This window comes from Streptopelia decaocto (assembly GCF_964273445.1).
Source record: "Streptopelia decaocto genome assembly, chromosome: 19".
Lineage (NCBI taxonomy): Eukaryota > Metazoa > Chordata > Aves > Columbiformes > Columbidae > Streptopelia > Streptopelia decaocto.
This window is the reverse complement of record NC_138674.1, coordinates 4,381,701-4,401,055: the sequence shown is the minus strand read 5'-3', so window position 1 is coordinate 4,401,055 and position 19,355 is coordinate 4,381,701. Positions and strand designations below refer to the sequence as shown.

Below are 19,355 nucleotides of genomic sequence, written 5' to 3'. Positions count from 1 at the left end.
TCTGGGCTTCCATCAGGGTGGCTGCAGCCGAGTGTCGTTTGTGCCCTGAGGTGTGGACCACGCAGCGGGGTCGTAGGTGGGGGCTGCCCTACTTTTGGGAAGACCCTGCGGGGATACCGGGGTGGTGATGCTCTCGGGCTCCTTCCGGCCCCCCAGAGGGCTGCGCTGGAGCGGAGTCCGCCCGGGGATGGCGAGGGGGCTCCGCCCCGGCCCCGCTCGGCGCAGCCCCGGCCCCGGGAGGCGGCGGCGGTTCCCGGTCCCGGAGGCGGAGCCAGTGGCCGGCGCGGTGCCGCGGGCTCCGGAGCCACATCCTGCAAAGGCAGGAGCGAGGGCGGCGGCGGGACCGGGACCGAGACAACAGCGAGAGCGGGGCCGGGCGGCGCCGGAGCCGCATCGCCGGGGCCGCCCCCGCTCCGCCGCCCGAGGATGTGGTGGGACGAGCGGGTGTCGGCGCGGTTCCGGAGGAACCTGCAGCCCACCCTCACTTATTGGAGCGTTTTCTTCAGCTTCGGCCTCTGCATCGCGTTCTTGGGGCCCACGCTGCTGGACCTGCGCTGCCAGACCCAGAGCTCCCTCTCCCAGATCACCTGGGTGTTCTTCTCGCAGCAGTTCTGCCTCCTGCTCGGCAGCTGCCTCGGAGGGGTCTTCAAGAGGACGTAAGGCACCCGGCAAACTCATCGCACCTCCCGTGGGGGGGCTGAGCTCCCCGCAGCCCCCCCGCTTTCCTCCCGGACCGGGGGTGGGCAGCACCAGGGGCTTTGCCTCCCTCCCGCATTCTCCCGCTGGGTTTTTTTGATGGGATGCTGTGGTCCACGGGGGAAAACCCGAGTGGAGCGTTTCATGCGTGTCCCGGAGGGTCTGCAGCCCGAGCGGCTGGGAGGGAGGGGGATTCCCGGGAGATGCTCCGGGGGCTGCTGCTCCCCACTTCTGCACGGTTCCGAACCCTTGGAGAGAAGCTGCCGGTTCCCCTGGAGTTCAGGACAGAGGTAGCTTGGGCGTGAAGTTACAGCCTGAACTTCCTGGAGGGTGTTTTCCTTAACCTGCTTGCTTTTCGCAAAAATATTATTGGCAGCCTGTTCTAATAACCTCAGTGTCAGAAATTAAGGTGGTGTCGTGTTCAAATCTGAGATGCGAGCGGTCCTCGTGGTCCTGCTGCCGCGGGGGACGGGGACACGGGCAGTGCCTGAGCTGTGCGGGGTGACCAGGGACAGTGACGTGCCCCATGGGCCAGCGCGAAACCTGGACGCAGGAGGGATTTGCACTGAGCCTTGTGTCCAGGATGTGTTTAAAATAAATAACACACGATGGCTCAACCCCAAAGATTGCCAAACTGGCGTTTGATCTGAGGCTGGATGACAGCTCTGCTGCGAATCAGCTGATTATTTACATTGTCACTAATTCTTCAGGCAGTGATGTAATGTGCCAGCTCCGTGCCTCTGATAGACACGTCATATATATGTTTAACATGTATATGCGAGCATTTTGCAGTAGTCTTTCACTACTTTAAAATGCCTAGTTAAAAATGTTTTCTTGAAACTCTTGTGCATTGTGTTAGCTCATGGAACGGCATTAGAGCACCTGCTAACTTGCCATCGTGGTACACTGACCTGTCCTGGTGCCCCTGTCTGGGGACTGGTGGATTACACAGACCCATTTGGGGTTTGGTGCTAGGAGACTCCCAAACTTTCAGCTCTGCAGCCACATCTTGGGGGCAAAAGAGCATTTGTTGCTCACTGTGGTTATGAGCCAGGATGTGATCGCAGCCTCTGGGAGCAACAGGGCTCCTGCAAAGTGCCTGTGAGCCCCAGTGCGGAGCGGCAGCCCTGCCAGGCAGGAGGGAGGGCACGTTTTGGGTAGTTGTAGCTTCTGAGTCTTGGGGAGGGTTAATCAGAGCAGTGCGACGTACGAACGTGTGGGTTTGGATAAGAATATCAACTGTTCAGGCTCTGAGAGCTCCTGTGCTATCCCCTCTTCAGGGACAGACAGATCGAGCTGTCCTGCAAAGGATTTCTACTTCTGGGCCATGCTGTGGGATCATAAATCAAATGATGCTGGTCCTAGTGCTGGGCAGGGAGGAGCACTGAATGGGTCATCTGCTCCAGTTAGAGATGGAAAGCTGCTGGTAGAGGATCCCAAAGCATCGCCTGCCTGAACGCCAGCTGAGCCAAGGTCTGGCTGCAAGCTGGGCTTAGTTCATAATGCCTGAGGAACACAGTATTTGTTGCTTGCTTTCTGTTAAAATATGTGTTGTTCTGAGCTGTGTGCTCTGAATGATGGACTCGCGAGGGAAAGCTGTGTTGTTACTGGATTCTGCGGCAGAAGTGGGTGGCAGGACCTAAATAATGGTTTGGTTCCTCTCACCAGAGAAGCTGCTGAGCGCTGGGTTGTAGGCTCAGCTCTCTGGGCCCAGCTGGAGTCCTGGAGCGCGGAGACAACAGAGCATAATGTGGCATTCGTCTCTTCTGTAACTCAACGCAAGCCTGGACCACAGGAACCAGCTCCAGAATTCCCTGTCTGGCGAGATTCCAAGGAAGAAGAAAGTTTGCTGTTGCAAGTTTCCCTGAGTGATGTAGAAATGCGATTATTGCCTGTGGGGTTCTGCCCTGGAGACCTGGGTTGGCTGCATGGTCCCTTCCCCGGCTTGTCGGGAGGCGCAAAGGGATGAGCAGATCCCCACGAAGCTGGAAGGCGCATTGGTTAGATTCCCGACAGGCTGCTGCTCCGCTTGGGCTTTGCTGGGTTGTAACGTCGAGCTCTGCTGCAGAATGCGGGTTTTTCCCAGGTATTTGCAGGAGTGGGGTTGGGGTTTAGGAGGTGTGCGTGCCCCGGTTCAAACCCTGGTGCTGCCGGGGTGTTGGTGGAGGTTCCTGGAGCAGTGACAGACCTGGAGCAGCTGCTGCCCTTGGCTTGGGGACCTTTGCAAGAAGCACAATGAAAACTCTCGTTTCCTGATATCACCTGGACTAGATTCTCAGAAGTACCTGCTGTGTTGTGAGAGTGGAAATTCGGCCAGCAGTGATGGGGTGGGAGTGCTGAGACGGCTCAAAACCCGGCCTAGACCCTGCCCAGGCCCAGAACCGCACGTGGGATCCACCTCGAGCTCCCGCAAACTCCAGGGCCGAGCGCTGTGCACCTGCACCCCCACCTCTTGCCTCCCTCACCTTCCCCTTTTCCTTTCCCATTTGGTTGGATTTTAAGTTCACATTGTGAAGTTAAATTCACGCTCCCTTTGCGCGGCTCCGCTACACGCGTTTGTGACAGAAGCACCGGATTAACTGAGCGCCCGTGACCCAGTTTGCTTTTTGCACCAGTGATGCTCCCCAAGCCTGGCTGGTGGTTTGTGCTGGAGACAGGGGCACCTGGGGCAGATGTGGGATAATCCACACCACCCTCTTCCTCCTTTAGGGCTTGGGGTTTTTTAATTACCAGTTTTTCAAGTCTGAATTAGCCTGATTATCATTATTCTTCTGGATGTGAGGGCCTTAAAAAATGCTCCCTGGGGTGGGGAAAATCATAGACGAAGTTGAGGAGTGTTTGCCCAACAGAACAGCGAGGTGGGGGTTTGTATACGCTGTGTGGGAAGGAGAGGGGAAGTTTTGCTGGCTGACCACGGGATTGTATTAACCACCCTGATCCTAGAGAGGAGAAACCGGCAATTTCTTCATCCCCCTTAATACTGGGGGCAGCAGGGGCTGGGGGCTGCTGGTGTTTGCAGGGGCCTTGCAATTGTTTTATTAACACCTTCTGGCTGCAGGCAGGAGTTTTTGCTCGTTGGGGAGAAACAAGGTGATCTTTTTAAGGCTTTTTACGGACATAACATCACCTGCCATTAATGTTTAACTCTAGTAATGAAGGTGCTCCCCAGCCAAGCGCGGTGCTGTGGTTGTTTTGCGAAGGCTGCAGAAGAGCAGAGGCGTTTCTGGGCTGGCTCGGTGCGTGATTCCCCGTCGCTCCCCACCTCGGGCTCGCCTGCCGTACCCTAGAGAGTGCAGCTTCGTCTCTCCAGGCTCCAAGCTGCTCCTCTCTCATTTGCTGGTTGTTTTTCCTGCCGTGACTGTGCACATCTTGCTCAGCTCCCTCCCTCCCCCAGAAAATCCCATGCTGGCTCCCTGTTGTGCTGTCAGAGGAAGATCAGTAGTTACGGCTTTGCCAAACCTCGGCTCCTCCGCCGTGGTTTGGCCGATGGGCGAGCGAGGCTGTGCCGGGAGGTGGGAGCACACCGAGGTGCTGGCACAGCCAGGTTCGTGCTGCCGGGCAGCAAAATAAAGAGGAGAGGTGCCCTTGGCCTGTTTTTCTGCCCGGTGCTGTTGGAGCGCGGTGTAAGCAAGGAGCAGGATGTGGTTTGCAGATGAATGATGGCCACGCAGAACCGCGGTGACATGCCCGTTCTGGACGAGCGGGCAGGGCGGGGGGGCTGGCAGCGTAGGTGCCTTCTCAAAGCCCTCTCCTCCCTCTCTGGAAAAGCGTGAAGCTGATGCCAAGTGAGCCGTGGGTGTTTTTTGCTTGCCTGTCCATACTGGGGACACACCTGTGCATTGCCAGCCTTTGCTGTGGCCAGACGGCTGTACCCCACATCGCCCAGCAGCAGACCCCCAATTCCTGATTAGCAACTCGTAGCAGGGTGCTGGGCATTGCAAAGAGTTCCTACCAGGGTTTTGGACAGGCTGGTGCTGCGTGCTCTACGCTGTGACTTTATAGTCCCATCTTTCTGCAAGTTTCAGCGTTTCGCTGTCTGATCCCTGTTTCCTTCCTTCCTTCCTTCCTGCCTTTGCGCTTGGCAGCTCCGGAGCAGCGCGGTGCCAGCCCGGGCGCTGTTCTCCAGCGAGCTGGCTACCGCCCGGCTCACAGCGAGAGCCGCCTGTGCCGCTGCCAGGCTCGAGATGCGATGCATCAGCTTTATCTCCACCACACGCATCCCTCGGGCTTCTCCCATGGACCACGTGGGCTGGAAAGCGGCTGCTTGCACTGGGAACAGCAGCGGCGCCACAGGATCCCAGAATGTCAGGGATTGGAAGGGACCTGGAAAGCTCTTCCAGTGCAATCCCCCCATGGAGCAGGAACACCCAGATGAGGTTACACAGGAAGGTGTCCAGGCGGGTTGGAATGTCTGCAGAGAAGGAGACTCCACAACCCCCCTGGGCAGCCTGGGCCAGGCTCTGCCACCCTCACCGGGAACAAGTTGCTTCTCATATTTAAGTGGAACCTCCTGTGTTCCAGTTTGCACCCATTGTCCCTTGTCCTGTCACTGGTTGTCACCGAGAAGAGCCTGGCTCCATCCTCCTGACACTCCCCCTTTCCATATTGATCCCCATGAATGAGTCCCCCCTCAGTGTCCTCTTGTCCAGCTCCAGAGCCCCAGCTCCCTCAGCCTTTCCTCACACGGGAGATGCTCCACTCTCTCCAGCATCTTGGTTGCCACATCCCATCTCAGCGTGGTGTGGAAAGGGGTGATGCCACCAGAGCAGCGACAGCACAGGGCATGGAGAGGGAGCCGCAGTGGCTCCCTGGTGTTCCTGTGCGGCAGGTCTGGGATGATGTGGATGCCAGCAGTTCTCTCCCTGCCACGACCTGGGATTGCACAGCAGCTCTTGTCCCTGCTCAGCCTGCCAATGCAGTACAGCCCACCCTCAGAAAAGCCCTGGCGCTGCTCAAAAGTCATGATGCATGTACCCCTATCCCTTTTCATCCCCACATGTACCCAGTTAACAAGGGAAGGTTCTCAGGCCTTATTCTGCCTTGAAATGTGCAGAACATGGGTTTGATGGGATGGTTACTCTTCTACACGAAAGCCGGATGGAAGATCTGCCTAGGTCTGGCTACAGCTGTGACGTGGAGACCTGGGGGTGCAGCACGTCCCTTGTCAGAAGAGCATGTGCTGGAGTTGCATTAGTTGGCCCTACAGCGTGTGGGTGCATCTCCGGCTAACACCCACACCGCCGACTGCCCCAGGGCTGAACACAGGAGGCAGGGCTGTGGTGTGGGTGCTCCTCGTGGTGGTAATTCTGTCCTGTCTTCCCTTTTTGCCTGTCTCAGGTTGGCTCAGTCCTTGTTTGCGCTCTTCGCCTCGTCGCTGGCCATTTCCGTGGTCTTCGCCATCATCCCCCTGTGCCACAATGTGGTGGTCCTGGCTGTGGTCATGGCTGTGGCAGGACTGGCCATGGGTTGCATCGACACCATCTCCAACATGCAGCTGGTGAAGATCTACCAGAAGGACTCAGCTATATTCCTGCAGGTGAGCGTGGAGCCCGCGTCTCCCCCTGGCTGTGCTTCATCCCTTGAGGAGGAGGAGTGAGGGGCTTGGCCAGTCTCCCTGCAGAGAAGAGCAGCAAACCCCCCTTCTCTACTTGCGTTTCACCTCTTGCAGGCCCTTCATTTCTTCGTGGGCTTTGGAGCGCTGCTCAGCCCGCTGATCGCTGACCCCTTCCTCTCAGACACCAACTGCATCCTCTCCAACTCCACGGCCAATGCCTCCAGCAACCTCCCGCACATCCGCAAGTCCCTGGTCCCGCACCACCCGGGCAACCTGTCCCATTACGACCTGCCGATGAAAGGCATGGTGGTCACCCGCGTCTCCTACGCCTTCTGGATCATGGCCCTCATCAACGTAAGTGCTGCAACTGGAATGGCCCCAGCTGTTGTTGGGGACGTCTCTGCTTCTCGGCTTTGCAAACTGTTGTGTTTGGTGGTGTTGGGTGTTTCCAGTGATGGAAGGAGGCGTGAGGATCAGCAAGGGTTCCTTTTTTACCAAACGGCCGGTTCCAGCAGGCACTGGGGATAGGAGGGCAGGACTCTAAAGCTGAACCAGAGGTGACCGCGCCATCAGATGTGATGGGGTCAAGGTACCATCCCCTGGGATTTGTCTGATCTCCCTGGATGCGGGTTGTGCCTCCAGCATCCCCTTGTCAGGGGCTCAGAGCCACAGGGCCGAGCTGGGTGACATGGGGACGGCTCAGCACGAGGGTGATCTGCAGCATCTTTGATGGGAAACTGCCCGTTGATGAACTGAGTTACTGGGACTGAAAGCTTGACTGGGGGGGGTCTCTGCCTATTTGTTTTCTTTCCCTGGTGCTTGGCAGCAGGTGTAAAAGCTCCATGACCCTTCCTTTGTGAGAGAGATGGGATTTTGTGCCCGTCCTCTCTCACCACGCTGCCCAGTCCCAAAGCTGATGTCCAGCAAGCTGCCTTTGCCTGCAGGCGTGGGCTCTCTTTGAAATCCAGCCCTGTTCCTCACCCCCGAGTTAATACCCAAACCCCAGAATGGTTAAATCCATCCGGCTCACTGACAGGGGGAGGAGAACAGGCAACTAAAACAGCTGGGCCGGTGCTATAATGAGTTTTTTTGCAGTAGTACTAAAAAAAGATGCTCTCTGCATTGGAGAAGCTGGCTTTAATTACCTCTGACTCTGTGTACACCATGGGAAATCTGCTTTTAATTACACCCCAACGTTATCTATTTTGCCAGTCAAACCTGAGCAAACGGATTTAACTTTGAAGGCAGCGTTTAATATCTGCTTTGAACATGACAACGCGTCCGCTATCTGGAGAGTGGATGGGAGGGTTCTGTGGATATTTTGGGAGCTGGATGGGACCCCAGGTTGAGTCCAGCTTAGCAGAACATAAGCTGGGCTTGTGCATCGCTCCACGCTCAAGTGCCGGTGGTTTGCACGTTGTGCACGTGTGGAGTTGGTTCACAACAGGGAGTCCCGGGGTGCTGGGAGACGGATGGTTTTTGGGATGAGGGTTGGGTGACAAACATCCAAGGAGCGGGAGTTGGACATACACAGCTCTTCAGTGCATCCCCTTGCCAAAGCCGAGCTGTTATTGTCTTTCCCGACGCCTCGCTGAGGGAACGACACAATTCCTTATTTAAAACTCGATAACCCAACCCACTGGTTGGAGACGCTGAGAGCAGCTCCGCTCCCAAACTGCTGACCCCTTCTTTAAGTTGTAAACGTCAGCGGAAGAGGATGGTAGTTGGTATTTAAAACCCCAAGGAAGTGGGTGAAATGAGTAAGCTATAGAAATGGAAACCAGGACCGGCAATGTCATTGTAAAATGGTCAAAACCACATTTCCATCCCAGTTTTCACAGGGCTGTGTGTTTTCTGACAAGGCACAAGCCAAAATGATTCATTTCAATGTCTTGCTTTGTTTAAAGTAGAAATATCTCAGTTTGACTTTGGCATAAACACAATGTGTAAAGTCGACAGAATAAGTTGTTTGGATGTTATCGAAGCAAAATGTTTTTGCTTTAGTAAAATCAAGTGGCTCGACATTTATCAAAACGAAGTGCTTGGATGACTCCCGGCCAAAATTTTTCATTCTAAGACGAAATTCTGGCTTTTCATCCAAAAAAACCCCTATGTTTTAAAATTGAGTTTCCCACAGAACGGAAATTTAATCATCCAGCCCGTTCCAAGGGGCTGGAGATCAGGAAAATGCTCCTCGGCGAGGGATGTGTTTGTCCGGAAGGTGGTTTCCCGGGGGAAGCGTGGGACGCTCCGTTGTGCTTCGGTTGCTTAAAAGTGGCCTGGACACAATAGTGGAGAACGGTCCCATGCTCCTGGGGGGAGAGACTGAAATAGAAACCGAAGATGCCTGGATTATACCCACATTTAACTGCGTGATGTAGCAACTCGTTGAGTTGATAATAACAGTTAAAAGCTGCCAAGGGGAGGGGAATATCCCTGGCTATTCAAGCGGAGCTGGAGCATCACATCCAGGCTCTTGTTGCCAACTTTACCCTTCATCCCATACAGGCTCCCGGTGGGATGCTTGTCCCCCCTCCTCCTTGAAATAAGGAATAACCTGCTGAAAAAGGCAAAGCAGAATTGCCCTGGGAAGACAACCTGTGCAGGACACAAGGAACCTGCTTTCTTTTGAGCTCGATCCTTTGCTTTTCCCCACTTTCTTGAGCTGGTTTTAGCAACAAGGATCTGGGGAACAGGGATGTGCATGCAAACACATGCATATGGACCGGGAATTGGGGGAGTGCAAAGCTGGGGCCCTTTTCTGCACAGGCACCAAGTTCTTAAGGTTAGAAGTGCCCAGAGGCTCTATCTTTAAGGGCAGTCCCTCTGCATGTTTTTATTTGTTTTGGGGTGTTTTTTTTGCAAACTCTGCAATTCAGAAGAATAAAATCTGGTCCTGACCTCCGGAAGGATTAGAACTATCAAGCAAATGCATTTTTCTTCCATGGGACCGAACTAACTGTTCCTATTCCCATTGTTCCCAGAACAATGAAGTCCTCATAAATGAATTCAGGCAAGAGAGGCAGGGTGGGGAACTCTCCATACATTTAAATCATGCCACGAGCCGACAAAAGGCAGGAAATTTAGAGCTAGAGCTCCCGCTTGCTCACAGACATGTCAAAAACAAGCGCTTGGCGGCTGGAGAGTGAGTCGGCACTTAGGATTTCCTGGCTTTCTCCCCCAGTTTGTTGCAGAATAAACAGCGCTTGGTTGTGGTGGGAGGAGAAGGGAGGGCTGGCGAGGGGCAGACCCAGTTTCATTTGCTTCTCTCTGTGTGTTTTTTGGGGTTTTTCTAAAAAAAAAGGGAGGACACGGGGGACACGATGCTGTGGTTCCTGCGCGATGGAGCCAATGGGCTGGTACAAGCTCGTGGTCCCCGGGGGTGTTTGCACCAGGGATAAAGGCCCGAGAGATGGTGCTGGTGGGTCTGTTCTGCGCTGGGAGCATCCCTGGGTGTTTTGGGGGTATCTGAGATGCTCTTCAGCCCCAGGTGCCACCGAGGGGCTGTTTGAAGCCGTGGCTGTGGTGGTGCTGTTGTTGTTGGGAACCACCAGCTCCTCTCTCCCGAGATGCTGAGGGACCTCTGCTAATGACCAGGGGTGGGCACAAAGTTTCTTGGAGCAGCTTGTTCTTCCCTCACCTGAAAACTGTTCCGCTCTCCACAGGCAAAAGCTGCTTTTTATAATTATAATTCTTCAGGTAGAAGTGACAAAATGCTTGAAACCAGAAGATTTGGGGTTTGGAGGGCTAGCACGGTGCTTCATTAGATTTGTATTTATTAATAGGTGCTTTCTGTTCCAGCGTCTCTGGTCTGAATGGTCCCCAGCCCACAGGGACTGTGCTCTACATGAGGAATCTTTGCTCTCAACTCAGATATCTCTTCCCTTTCCCTTTCCCTTTCCCTTTCCCTTTCCCTTTCCCTTTCCCTTTCCCTTTCCCTTTCCCTTTCCCTTTCCCTTTCCCTTTCCCTTTCCCTTTCCCCTTTCCCTTTCCCCTTCCCTTTCCCTTTCCCTTTCCCTTTCCCTTTCCCTTTCCCCTTTCCCTTTCCCCTTTCCCTTTTCCCTTTCCCTTTCCCTTTCCCTTTCCCTTTCCCTTTCCATTCTATATTCTATATTCTATTCTATCCCTATTCCTATCCTATCCCTATTCCTATCCTATCCCTATTCCTATTCCTCTCTACTCTATCCAAATTTCTCCTCCCTCCCAGCTCTCCTAACAAACCTCCATCACAGACACCGCATCTGGGAAACCGGGCCGTACTTTGTGCGAGGCTCGTGTCGCCTTCACCTGCCCCTTCTCCCTCTTCCTCCCGCAGCTGCCGGTGCCCATCGCGGTGTTTTTCCTGCTCTACAAGGAGCGGATGGTGCCGTGTTTCAGCAGCAGCAGCCACCCGCTGCTGTCGGCCGACGAGCTGGCGATGGAGACGCGGCCCCCGGAGAAGGACGATCTCTCCACCAGCACCCAGAGACCCCCGGCAGCAGGAGGTGAGCGGGAGGCACCTCCATCTGGTGGGTTTGGAGGGATGGGGAGCGAACAAGCGGAGAAAATGCCGCATTTCTGAGCATGTCCATTGAGTCCAACCAGTTAGATCCATTGGTATTGCCCTGTCTTCCAAAACGTACACGTGGGTGTGATCCAGGAGTACCCAGACAACCCAAAAAGCCAATTTGTTGCCCTCAAATTAGGTGGCACCCCAGGCTGTTTTACTCAGAGCTGTCCTAAAACTAAACCTGGGCTCCCAAGTCGTCTAAGCCCACATGAAAGTTGTGCCGCAGTGTTTCCTCCTGGTTTTGGGTCAGGTTTTGCGCTGGCTCCAGTTTAAAAGTGCCGCAGAACGCTGCTTTTTATAAATCTGAAAGGAATCGGGACAGCACCCTTGTTTGAGGGGAAAAGTTAAACTCCAATAGTTTGCTCTTGAACTCGTGACTACACCCTGTTTTGGGGACAATAATAGCATTGTTCTTTGCTACCCAAGAGAAATGTATTGCAGTAAATTCTTCAGTTAAACAGTGAATCTTGGAAGTAATAATCTAAGGTTGTCAGAGTGTTATTTCAGAAGAGGTGGATTTACCTGAACAATAAAAGGAAACCTTAGGGAATATTGAAGGCAGTTCGAGATGTAGTGAGTTGCTGCGGGGAAGGATCACGGGTGTCCCTAAGGGAGCGGGTTCTCCAGTGCCTGATAAGGTTGTGCTCATCCGATAGCATTTCCCGTAGCTGAGATGCTGATGGTTTCTTTCCCCAACCCAGCTGCCCATTTTCCTACCAGCCCACTGGAGCCTCATGTTCTTCAGATCTCCATCTTCCTCTTAGATGCAGCTGAGATTAATCCCTGACAGCCGCGTCCGTGCTGGCAAAATCCCTCCTTCCCCAGAGACGTTGAGACAATTTCATCTTTGCCGTGCGGGAATGACTGTCTGACCCGCACAGGACTGCAGGTGCTGTCACTTTCCCCCCAGAACGGGGTGATAAAAACCCGAGGACAGGAATTCTCGCTGTCCTGCCCCCCAGCTTCGGCACGTTGTGGTTCCCAGCAACACTAGTTGTGCGTTTATCACTCTCTTTCCCAAAGTCAGCTTGTTTGGTGTAATGTGACGTGAGCTTCCCTGGGCAGGACTCCGCTGTGTGGTGGTACCAAGGGCTCCGAGCACGATGCTCCGCTCCGATGGGTTTGTTTCTATTGACTGCGAGAGTGGCCCAGCAAGGTGTTGCTCCTAAATGGGAAGAGCAGCACAAGCAGCTCCAGTAAGAGAAGCAGCGAGTATCCCAGAGAGCCAGGATCCCAATGTGTGCACAGCAGCCCATACAAATATCCATCTTCCTTCTGGAAGCGCGTGGGTTGGTAAAGAAAGAGGTGGTGCCAGCAGAGTGCTCCGCGTTGCTCGCGGTCCTCTATGAATCTGTCTTGCAGCTGAGCGCAAAACAAATCCCCGTCACGGGCTGGCAACCGCCCAGCCCCATGGGGATGTTCCAGCTAAGTTTGCTTTGCATTGTTTTTCACCAGGTCATGATGACTTATTTAGCTGCTGCCAAAGCAAAAACTTCAGAGGCGCTTCTTACACCTACTTCGCAGTCCACGTCACTGGGGCTCTTGTTCTCTTCATGACTGATGGGATTGTGGTGAGTCCAGCTGCTAGACGGATCTTGTCTGGGCAAAGCTGCGTGGCTTGCTTTCTTCCAAATCACTTGTGACAGCCCAAACCCAGCACGTGTCCTCTGCGGGGTCTGCCGGTGCAGCGGGCTGGTTCCCGAGCTTCTCATTCAAAGCTAATGGCGATCAGGATGATACATGTCCCGCTTCTCAGGAGGGTTTTGTGGCTTCTCCCAGGCTCCGTGTTGTTGCAGTTAGATTGCTACTAACCCCCCCAGCTCCAAGCTGGAGCTGCGATGTTGTCTACTCATACAAAGCACAGGTCTCTTCTCACTTGAGCCAAGAACAGCTTTGTTGTATTTCACAAGAAATGGTGGCTTGGTTTGATGGGTCTCCTGAGCCCACCAAATCCAAGCCAAGGGCACGCGGGGATGGCGCGGTCCCTTGTCACCCTGGCTGGCGCTGTCACGCAGGGTTGACCATGTGTAGCACTTCTGTCCGGGTGAGGAAGTCTCGCTCTTGGCTGGCGAGTTGCTGTTCTTTGTCTTTCAACAGTTTTGTCTCAGTCCCCTCATAGTAAGATTCTTCTGGGTCTTAGCAAGGTGATAAATAGGGTCCTGAGAGACGAGCGGGGTTACACACAGCAGCTGTAGGTACGGGAATGTTCCAGGGCCTCCATCTTCAAGGATGATCGACTCCGGGTCCTTAAGGTGTTATGTTTTAGGAGTATGCAATTTGAAAACAGTCCCTAGGGAAGAGAGCATCTCTACAGATCAGAGCTTAGCCTGCATTTTACCCAGTAGCGCTGTTAAGTCTTGCCCTTGTAGGAGAGATTAAATCCTGTGTTCCGCTCCTGTCTCCAGCTGCAAACCCTGGGGAACGAGGCTCACTGAGGTTTGGTAGCAAATCCATAGGTGGGCTCTCCAGCACCATCACAGCATTGTGAATAACCCAGGGACAGGCTGTATTCGCAAAGCCTGCGCGTCACCCTGTGGATGTGACGGGCTGTTTTGTTTCCCCCACAGGGAGAGTACTCGGGCTTCATTTACAGCTACGCGGTGGAGGAGCCTCTCTCCGTAGTCCATAAGGTGGCCGGTTACCTGCCCAGCCTCTTCTGGGGGTTCATCACGCTGGGCAGGCTCATCTCCATCCCCGTGTCCTACCGCATGAAGCCAGCGACCATGGTCTTCATCAACGTGGTGAGGCTGCTTTGCTGTACTCTGGTTTTCCTCCGCTCGCCTCCGAGGTTCGGTGTCCGTGTGGAGCTGCGGCTGCTCTCGCGCCGTACCCAGAGCAGATTCGCAGCTCGGCATCCGGAGCTGTATTTGCCTTCTCCTCTATGGCTGGGTCTGTGTTTGCGGCGCAAGAGGTTGTTAAGACTCACAACTCGATTGCGCCGCTTTTCTGAGCTCAATTAATCCAGCGTTAGGTTGGTGAAAGCACCTGGCAAAGCTTTTGCCAGCTTTATTCCCTTTGTCTTCTCTGGCGTCTATACAGGGAAATAAATGCCCATGTTAGCCATGGGAAAGGGAAGGCAGACAGGCCAGTAAGTTATCTATTTAGGCTGTAGAAGATGTCAAAGAAACCAACGTGATGTGAAGTTAAATGAATAAAACACATTCACTTGAAGAAAGGGGAAGGAATCCTTTAGGGTATGTAGGAAAGACGTGTGATGATGTGGCAAGCGGGGAGTTGTTCCTATTAAGAAACATAGAGGAAGATCCAGCAGCTCCTGGGGTCATTTCAGCATTATAGAGCAGTGCAGTTCGATTTCTTTAGGATCCCCATTGCCCTGGTGGACATACCCACCAGCAGGGCCGAACAATTCGAAAAGCCAAGTGGCTGGGTATGGCAGAGCTCCCTCTGCTGACTTGCCCCACTAGCGCATCTTGGGTGGTTTTGCTGTTACTCTTGCACACAAGAAACCAGAGGTGGGGGCAAGTTTATTTCCATTGAGTTGGCTCTTTGGCTTTACCCCTGTGGCTGTTTCTGAGCAGTTATTGAGAGTGAGTTAATTCTTTAACGTGTGGAATAAGACTTATTAGTGATTATGTGAATATCATGGAAATACTGTTGCATTTAAATGCTATTAAAAATATTATTGTATTTAAAGCTGCAGAGAAAAGGTATTTTTCAAGATATAATCTTAAGTCTCTACCTAATGAAGTTGAGATTTAAGTATCAAGACAGGTTGTAAAGTCCTGTTATTAAAAAAAATACAAAATCCTTTACTGTAAATGCAGATGGATTTTATTTGGCTAGTTATTTCAGGTTTTCAGAGATTGTGATCTTTTTCTTCAGTATAGTTTATTTTATTTTCCAGCCTGTTTTCTATTTAAAAAAAGAAGAAAATAAAACCTAGTGCCTCTTGCCACACAGCATTTCCCTTCCCGCTGACTCTGTGTGTATTGTCCACAGGTTGGAGTCCTGATAACCTTCCTCCTGCTCTTGATTTTCTCCTACAGCGTCGTCTTCTTGTTTGTGGGGACAGCGTCTCTGGGGCTGTTCCTCAGCAGCACGTTCCCCAGCATGCTGGCCTACACCGAGGACATCCTGCAGTACCGAGGTGAGCGGGGATTCGGGCACAACGGGCACAATGGGGACCACAGAACCCCAGAATGTCAGGGGTTGGAAGGGCCCTGGAAATCTCATCCAGTGCAATCCCCCCATGGAGCAGGAACACCCAGATGAGGTTACACAGGAAGGTGTCCAGGCGGGTTGGAATGTCTGCAGAGAAGGAGACTCCACAACCCCCCTGGGCAGCCTGGGCCAGGCTCTGCCACCCTCACCGGGAACAAGTTTCTTCTCAAATTTAAGTGGAACCTCCTGTGTTCCAGTTTGAACCCATTACCCCTTGTCCTATCACTGGTTGTCACCAGAAGAGCCTGGCTCCATCCTCCTGACACTCCCCCTTTCCATATGGATCCCCATGAATGAGTCCCCCCTCAGTGTCCTCTTGTCCAGCTCCAGAGCCCCAGCTCCCTCAGCCTTTCCTCACACGGGAGATGCTCCACTCCCTCCAGCATCTTGGTGGCTGCGCTGGACTCTCTGCAGCAGTTCCCTGTCCTGCTGGAACTGAGGGGCCACAACTGGACACAAGATTCCAGGTGTGGTCTCCCCAGGGCAGAGCAGAGGGGCAGGAGAACCTCTCTGACCTACTGACCACCCCCTTCTAACCCACCCCAGGTCCCATTGGCTTCCTGGCCACAAGGGCCCAGTGCTGGCTCATGGTCACCCTGCTGTCCCCAGGACCCCCAGGTCCCTTTCCCCTACGCTGCTCTCTAATAGGTCATTCCCCAACTTATACTGGAACCTGGGATGCTCAAATCAAAACCATCGCACCCAGCAACTCCTTCCCTCCTTGGGGATGCCCAGGAAGGAAGATCCACTTTTGAAGGCGATGTTGATTTGAGCTTGTGGTCAAAAAAACCCAGACTGTGTAAATCTCTGCTTAATTGTACTACTAACTTCTCCAGGCAGGGATCCAGGCTGGTTCTTGGTTTCCTGCAGCTTTAGGGCTCTCAGGGATGGGCACGAATGTCTGATTCAGAGGTTTAGGGGGAGCTGGTTTTGAAAACATCATCCAGATTATCAGTGAAGTGTAAATCCTAGAGTTGGGCCAGCTCTTCCAGGACATCTCTGCCAATCCCCATCTCTGGGGCAGCAACACAGGATGAAAACCTTTCCAGCAAGAAGCAACATCAGCTCTGCCAACAGAGACAAGTGACAGAACAGGGGATGGTTTTGGCTTAAACTTTTACCTTCCCGCACTGCTGTAGGTTAGAAGAGGCATTCACAGCACTAGATGGGAACACACATTAAATACTTTTTAAATCTTGTCTGGAAAGAGGGGTGAAAGAGCAGTTTAAAGCAGCGGCAGGCTGGTTCCGCTGGTCCCGCCGCCCTCACTCGCACCGTTGATTTGCAGGTTGTGCCACAACCGTGTTGGTGACGGGCGCTGGGATCGGAGAGATGGTCCTGCAGTTACTGGTGGGATCGGTAAGTGTGGGCAAGGCATTAATTACCCTCGAGCTATCAAATAATAAAGCTCTTACTGAATGCCGATGAGCTATTTGAGCGCTATGGTGACATGTCTGGTCTCTCTCATTTGTTTTCTTTCCTCCAATTGCAGATTATCCATGATCAGGGCAGCTACAGTTTCCTGGTCTGCGGGATGATCTTTGGAGGCTTGGCCTTTACCTTCTACGCTTTCCTCTTGTTTTTCCACAGGATGTACCCCAAGCCCTCATCAGGTAAGAAAGCACCAGCCCCACTTTATAATGAGAGGAAAAGGGGCATGTGCATCAATACAGAACCAGGGAGCAGCACTGCAGCAAAATGCAAGGAAATGTTTATTCTAGTGCTGCTTCCTGCCCCCTTTTTCCTGCTGCGACTTGCCCACAGAAGCCTTGGCAGCCACGGCTCGGGTTTGCTTGCTTTCCTGTTGGAGAAGCAAGGGGAAAATAGAGGGAATGGTGTGTGGAATCAGAGAGGAACGATCCCAGCACTTGGCAGGGTAGCGGTGAGAGCACGACCGTGCTACCACGAGTAAGTGCTACCACGAGTAAGTGCTCCCAGCACAGCCTGGATGAGCTTTTCTACGCTGTTTTCTGGCTGAAAATCCAGGGAACAAGTGGCTTTGCCATCCAGAGGCAGCTGTAGCCTCGCTGGTGAAAGGTTTCTTTTCCGTATCCCCTCGGTCTGCACATGCTCTTTGTTTTTATTGAGAACCCTTTGTAAAAGGAGCGCTGTGTAACAGGCAAGAAACTTGGCCAGGTTGCTGGAAACGGAGGCCGATCTTCCCTGAGCAGTGAAGAAACAAGGAGTGTGGTGGGGATGGAATAACACTCGTGTTTGGGAGAGCTCGTGCACATCCCCTAAAGCTCAGAACCTCCAGCTGAGTTACCTGTGCAGGGAAGTGCCTTTTCCTCAGGTTTCCCACAGCAGACACTTGGGCATGGAATCCAGAAATTGTCCTAAAATCCATGATTTATTTGCTAGTTACAGTGTAGAGCAGCTTGAGTTGCTGCTTCCTAAAGAGGGACCCTCAGCGGGGAAGAAAACCAACCTTGGCCAATTCTACCCCCACAATCCCAGTCTGGGGTCTCCCCGTTCTTCACTGGGTCTGTCAATTTAAGTTCTGACCTTCAATTGCCATTTTGCACCTGGAGAAAATAAGTTCTTGGCAACAGCCGAAATATTGTGCTGTAAAACCTGCTCTGTTCCTTTACTTATCTCCAGGTTCCTTATCTTGCAGCCCTAAGGTATTTGTTTTATTTAATGAAGCAGAAAGTTCCAAGGTTCACAGCCTGCAGGAGTTACGCTAAGTGAATTCTATATAAGCAGTTTTCAAGCAAGTTCTATATGTGCTCGATAATTCCATAAGCTGGGGCAGTTTATTTCCTACCATATCATGGATTTTGCAGATCTGGATGACGCTTCACCCGACAAACCAGCAGTAACAGACGACACTGGACAGTATCAGCGCTAAAGAAGCGGCCGAGCCCTGGACAAGCAATAAACCAACACACAATTCAGCGTTACTGTTAAGGATGATTTCACATTTAATGACTGAATCACGCAACTTTTCTGCAATCAAAAGCACAGTTGATTGGGTAAGTGAGAATCAAGAAGACATCCTAAAACTCTGCCTCAAGCTGAGCACAACTTTGACCAAAAAGAGACTGTAAGACTCGGACTGAGCGTGTCTGAAAGGCTCCGGTCCATGGCAGGGGTGCTGGGTGAACAGTTATTCCTGCAAATGAACTTTCTTACTAATTCAGGACGCAGGGTGGGAAGGAAGAGCTGCTCTATGTGATGCTGAACATCTCCCCCCTCAGCCATTGAACTCAACAGATTTTTCTTTTGGCCCGTAAAGTACAGAAGCCCCTACGATTTACGGCACAATCCTGGATTTGAATCAGTTTGGGTGCATCAAGATGTCTCAATTGTCCAATTCCAAAGGGGAAAAATTCCACAAGGGGAAGAACCCACCAAATGCACAGTGGTAGCAGGACCTCTCTCTATTTGCACAGCTGATTATCGTATATCACTAAGACAGTGTCTTATTCAGCATGCTATGGGCTCTTATTAAAACCATTAGCTTGATTTTTTTTTTTCCTTTTTCGAGTCAAGAATGAGTTGTGACGGTTTGTTTTGCTTTAAGTCACTAGTTCGGCTGCTCCAGTCGCAGTGTCTTTTAGGGTGGTTTTATTTCTAGCTTCCAGTTGAAGCTCAAACAGAGGTATTTGGGAGCCAGCCTCCAGCTGCTTAATCTGTGCAATACTTATTATTATTATTAACAACAGGTGCCTTCCATAAGGTACTTTCATACCCCACGCATGACTGTTACAAGCTCTGAAGAAAGGACCGGCTTTAGAAGAGCGTCAAGCTGCACACCTGTTTCTCCAATGAGTGATTGGACATGTCCTTCTTGCTTTAACTGCTGTATGTGGATGTACATATGTACGTGTGTATATAAAGCGGTGTTTAATTAAAGGTGATTGATTGCTACGTTCTCAGCATGACTGGACTGGGGTAACGTAAGCTGTTCCTGGCCAAGCCTATCAGCTCTGAGCTGAATTTAGCAGTTGTGTGACTGCTTCTAGCATTTGGATTTTTCCAAGCGGTAGATCTTACCTCCCATAAAATCCCTTCAGGAGCTTCCCTGGGTGGTTCTGTAGAAAAAGCCCCACATGTGGAATATTGTGTCCAGTTGTGGCCCCTCAGTTCCAGCAGGACAGGGAACTGCTGCAGAGAGTCCAGCGCAGCCACCAAGATGCTGCAGGGAGTGGAGCATCTCCCGTGTGAGGAAAGGCTGAGGGAGCTGGGGCTCTGGAGCTGGACAAGAGGACACTGAGGGGGGACTCATTCATGGGGATCAATATGGAAAGGGGGAGTGTCAGGAGGATGGAGCCAGGCTCTTCTCGGTGACAACCAGTGATAGGACAAGGGGCAATGGGTGCAAACTGGAACACAGGAGGTTCCACTTAAATCTGAGAAGAAACTTGTTCC

The 19,355-nt window shown here is 52.5% G+C and overlaps 1 protein-coding gene across 2 annotated transcripts; it reads left to right on the top strand.

The window, feature by feature from the left end:
• Positions 1 to 317: 317 nt before the first annotated feature.
• On the top strand, positions 318 to 18,854 carry MFSD4A (major facilitator superfamily domain containing 4A). Of its 2 annotated transcripts, none has more exons than XR_014185720.1 (10): positions 318 to 656; positions 6,034 to 6,232; positions 6,365 to 6,604; positions 10,566 to 10,734; positions 12,255 to 12,370; positions 13,367 to 13,540; positions 14,807 to 14,907; positions 16,270 to 16,340; positions 16,474 to 16,594; positions 17,768 to 17,795. XR_014185720.1 is itself a non-coding variant. In XM_082069295.1 (10 exons), the coding sequence occupies exons 1-10, from the start codon at positions 427 to 429 to the stop codon at positions 17,830 to 17,832; spliced, it is 1,533 nt and encodes a 510-aa protein (XP_081925421.1). In that variant the 5' UTR covers positions 318 to 426; the 3' UTR covers positions 17,833 to 18,854. The 2 variants fall into 2 exon arrangements, 1 of the variants encoding a protein (XP_081925421.1); XM_082069295.1 differs by having other exon boundaries at positions 14,760 to 14,907; positions 17,768 to 18,854.
• Positions 18,855 to 19,355: the final 501 nt, after the last annotated feature.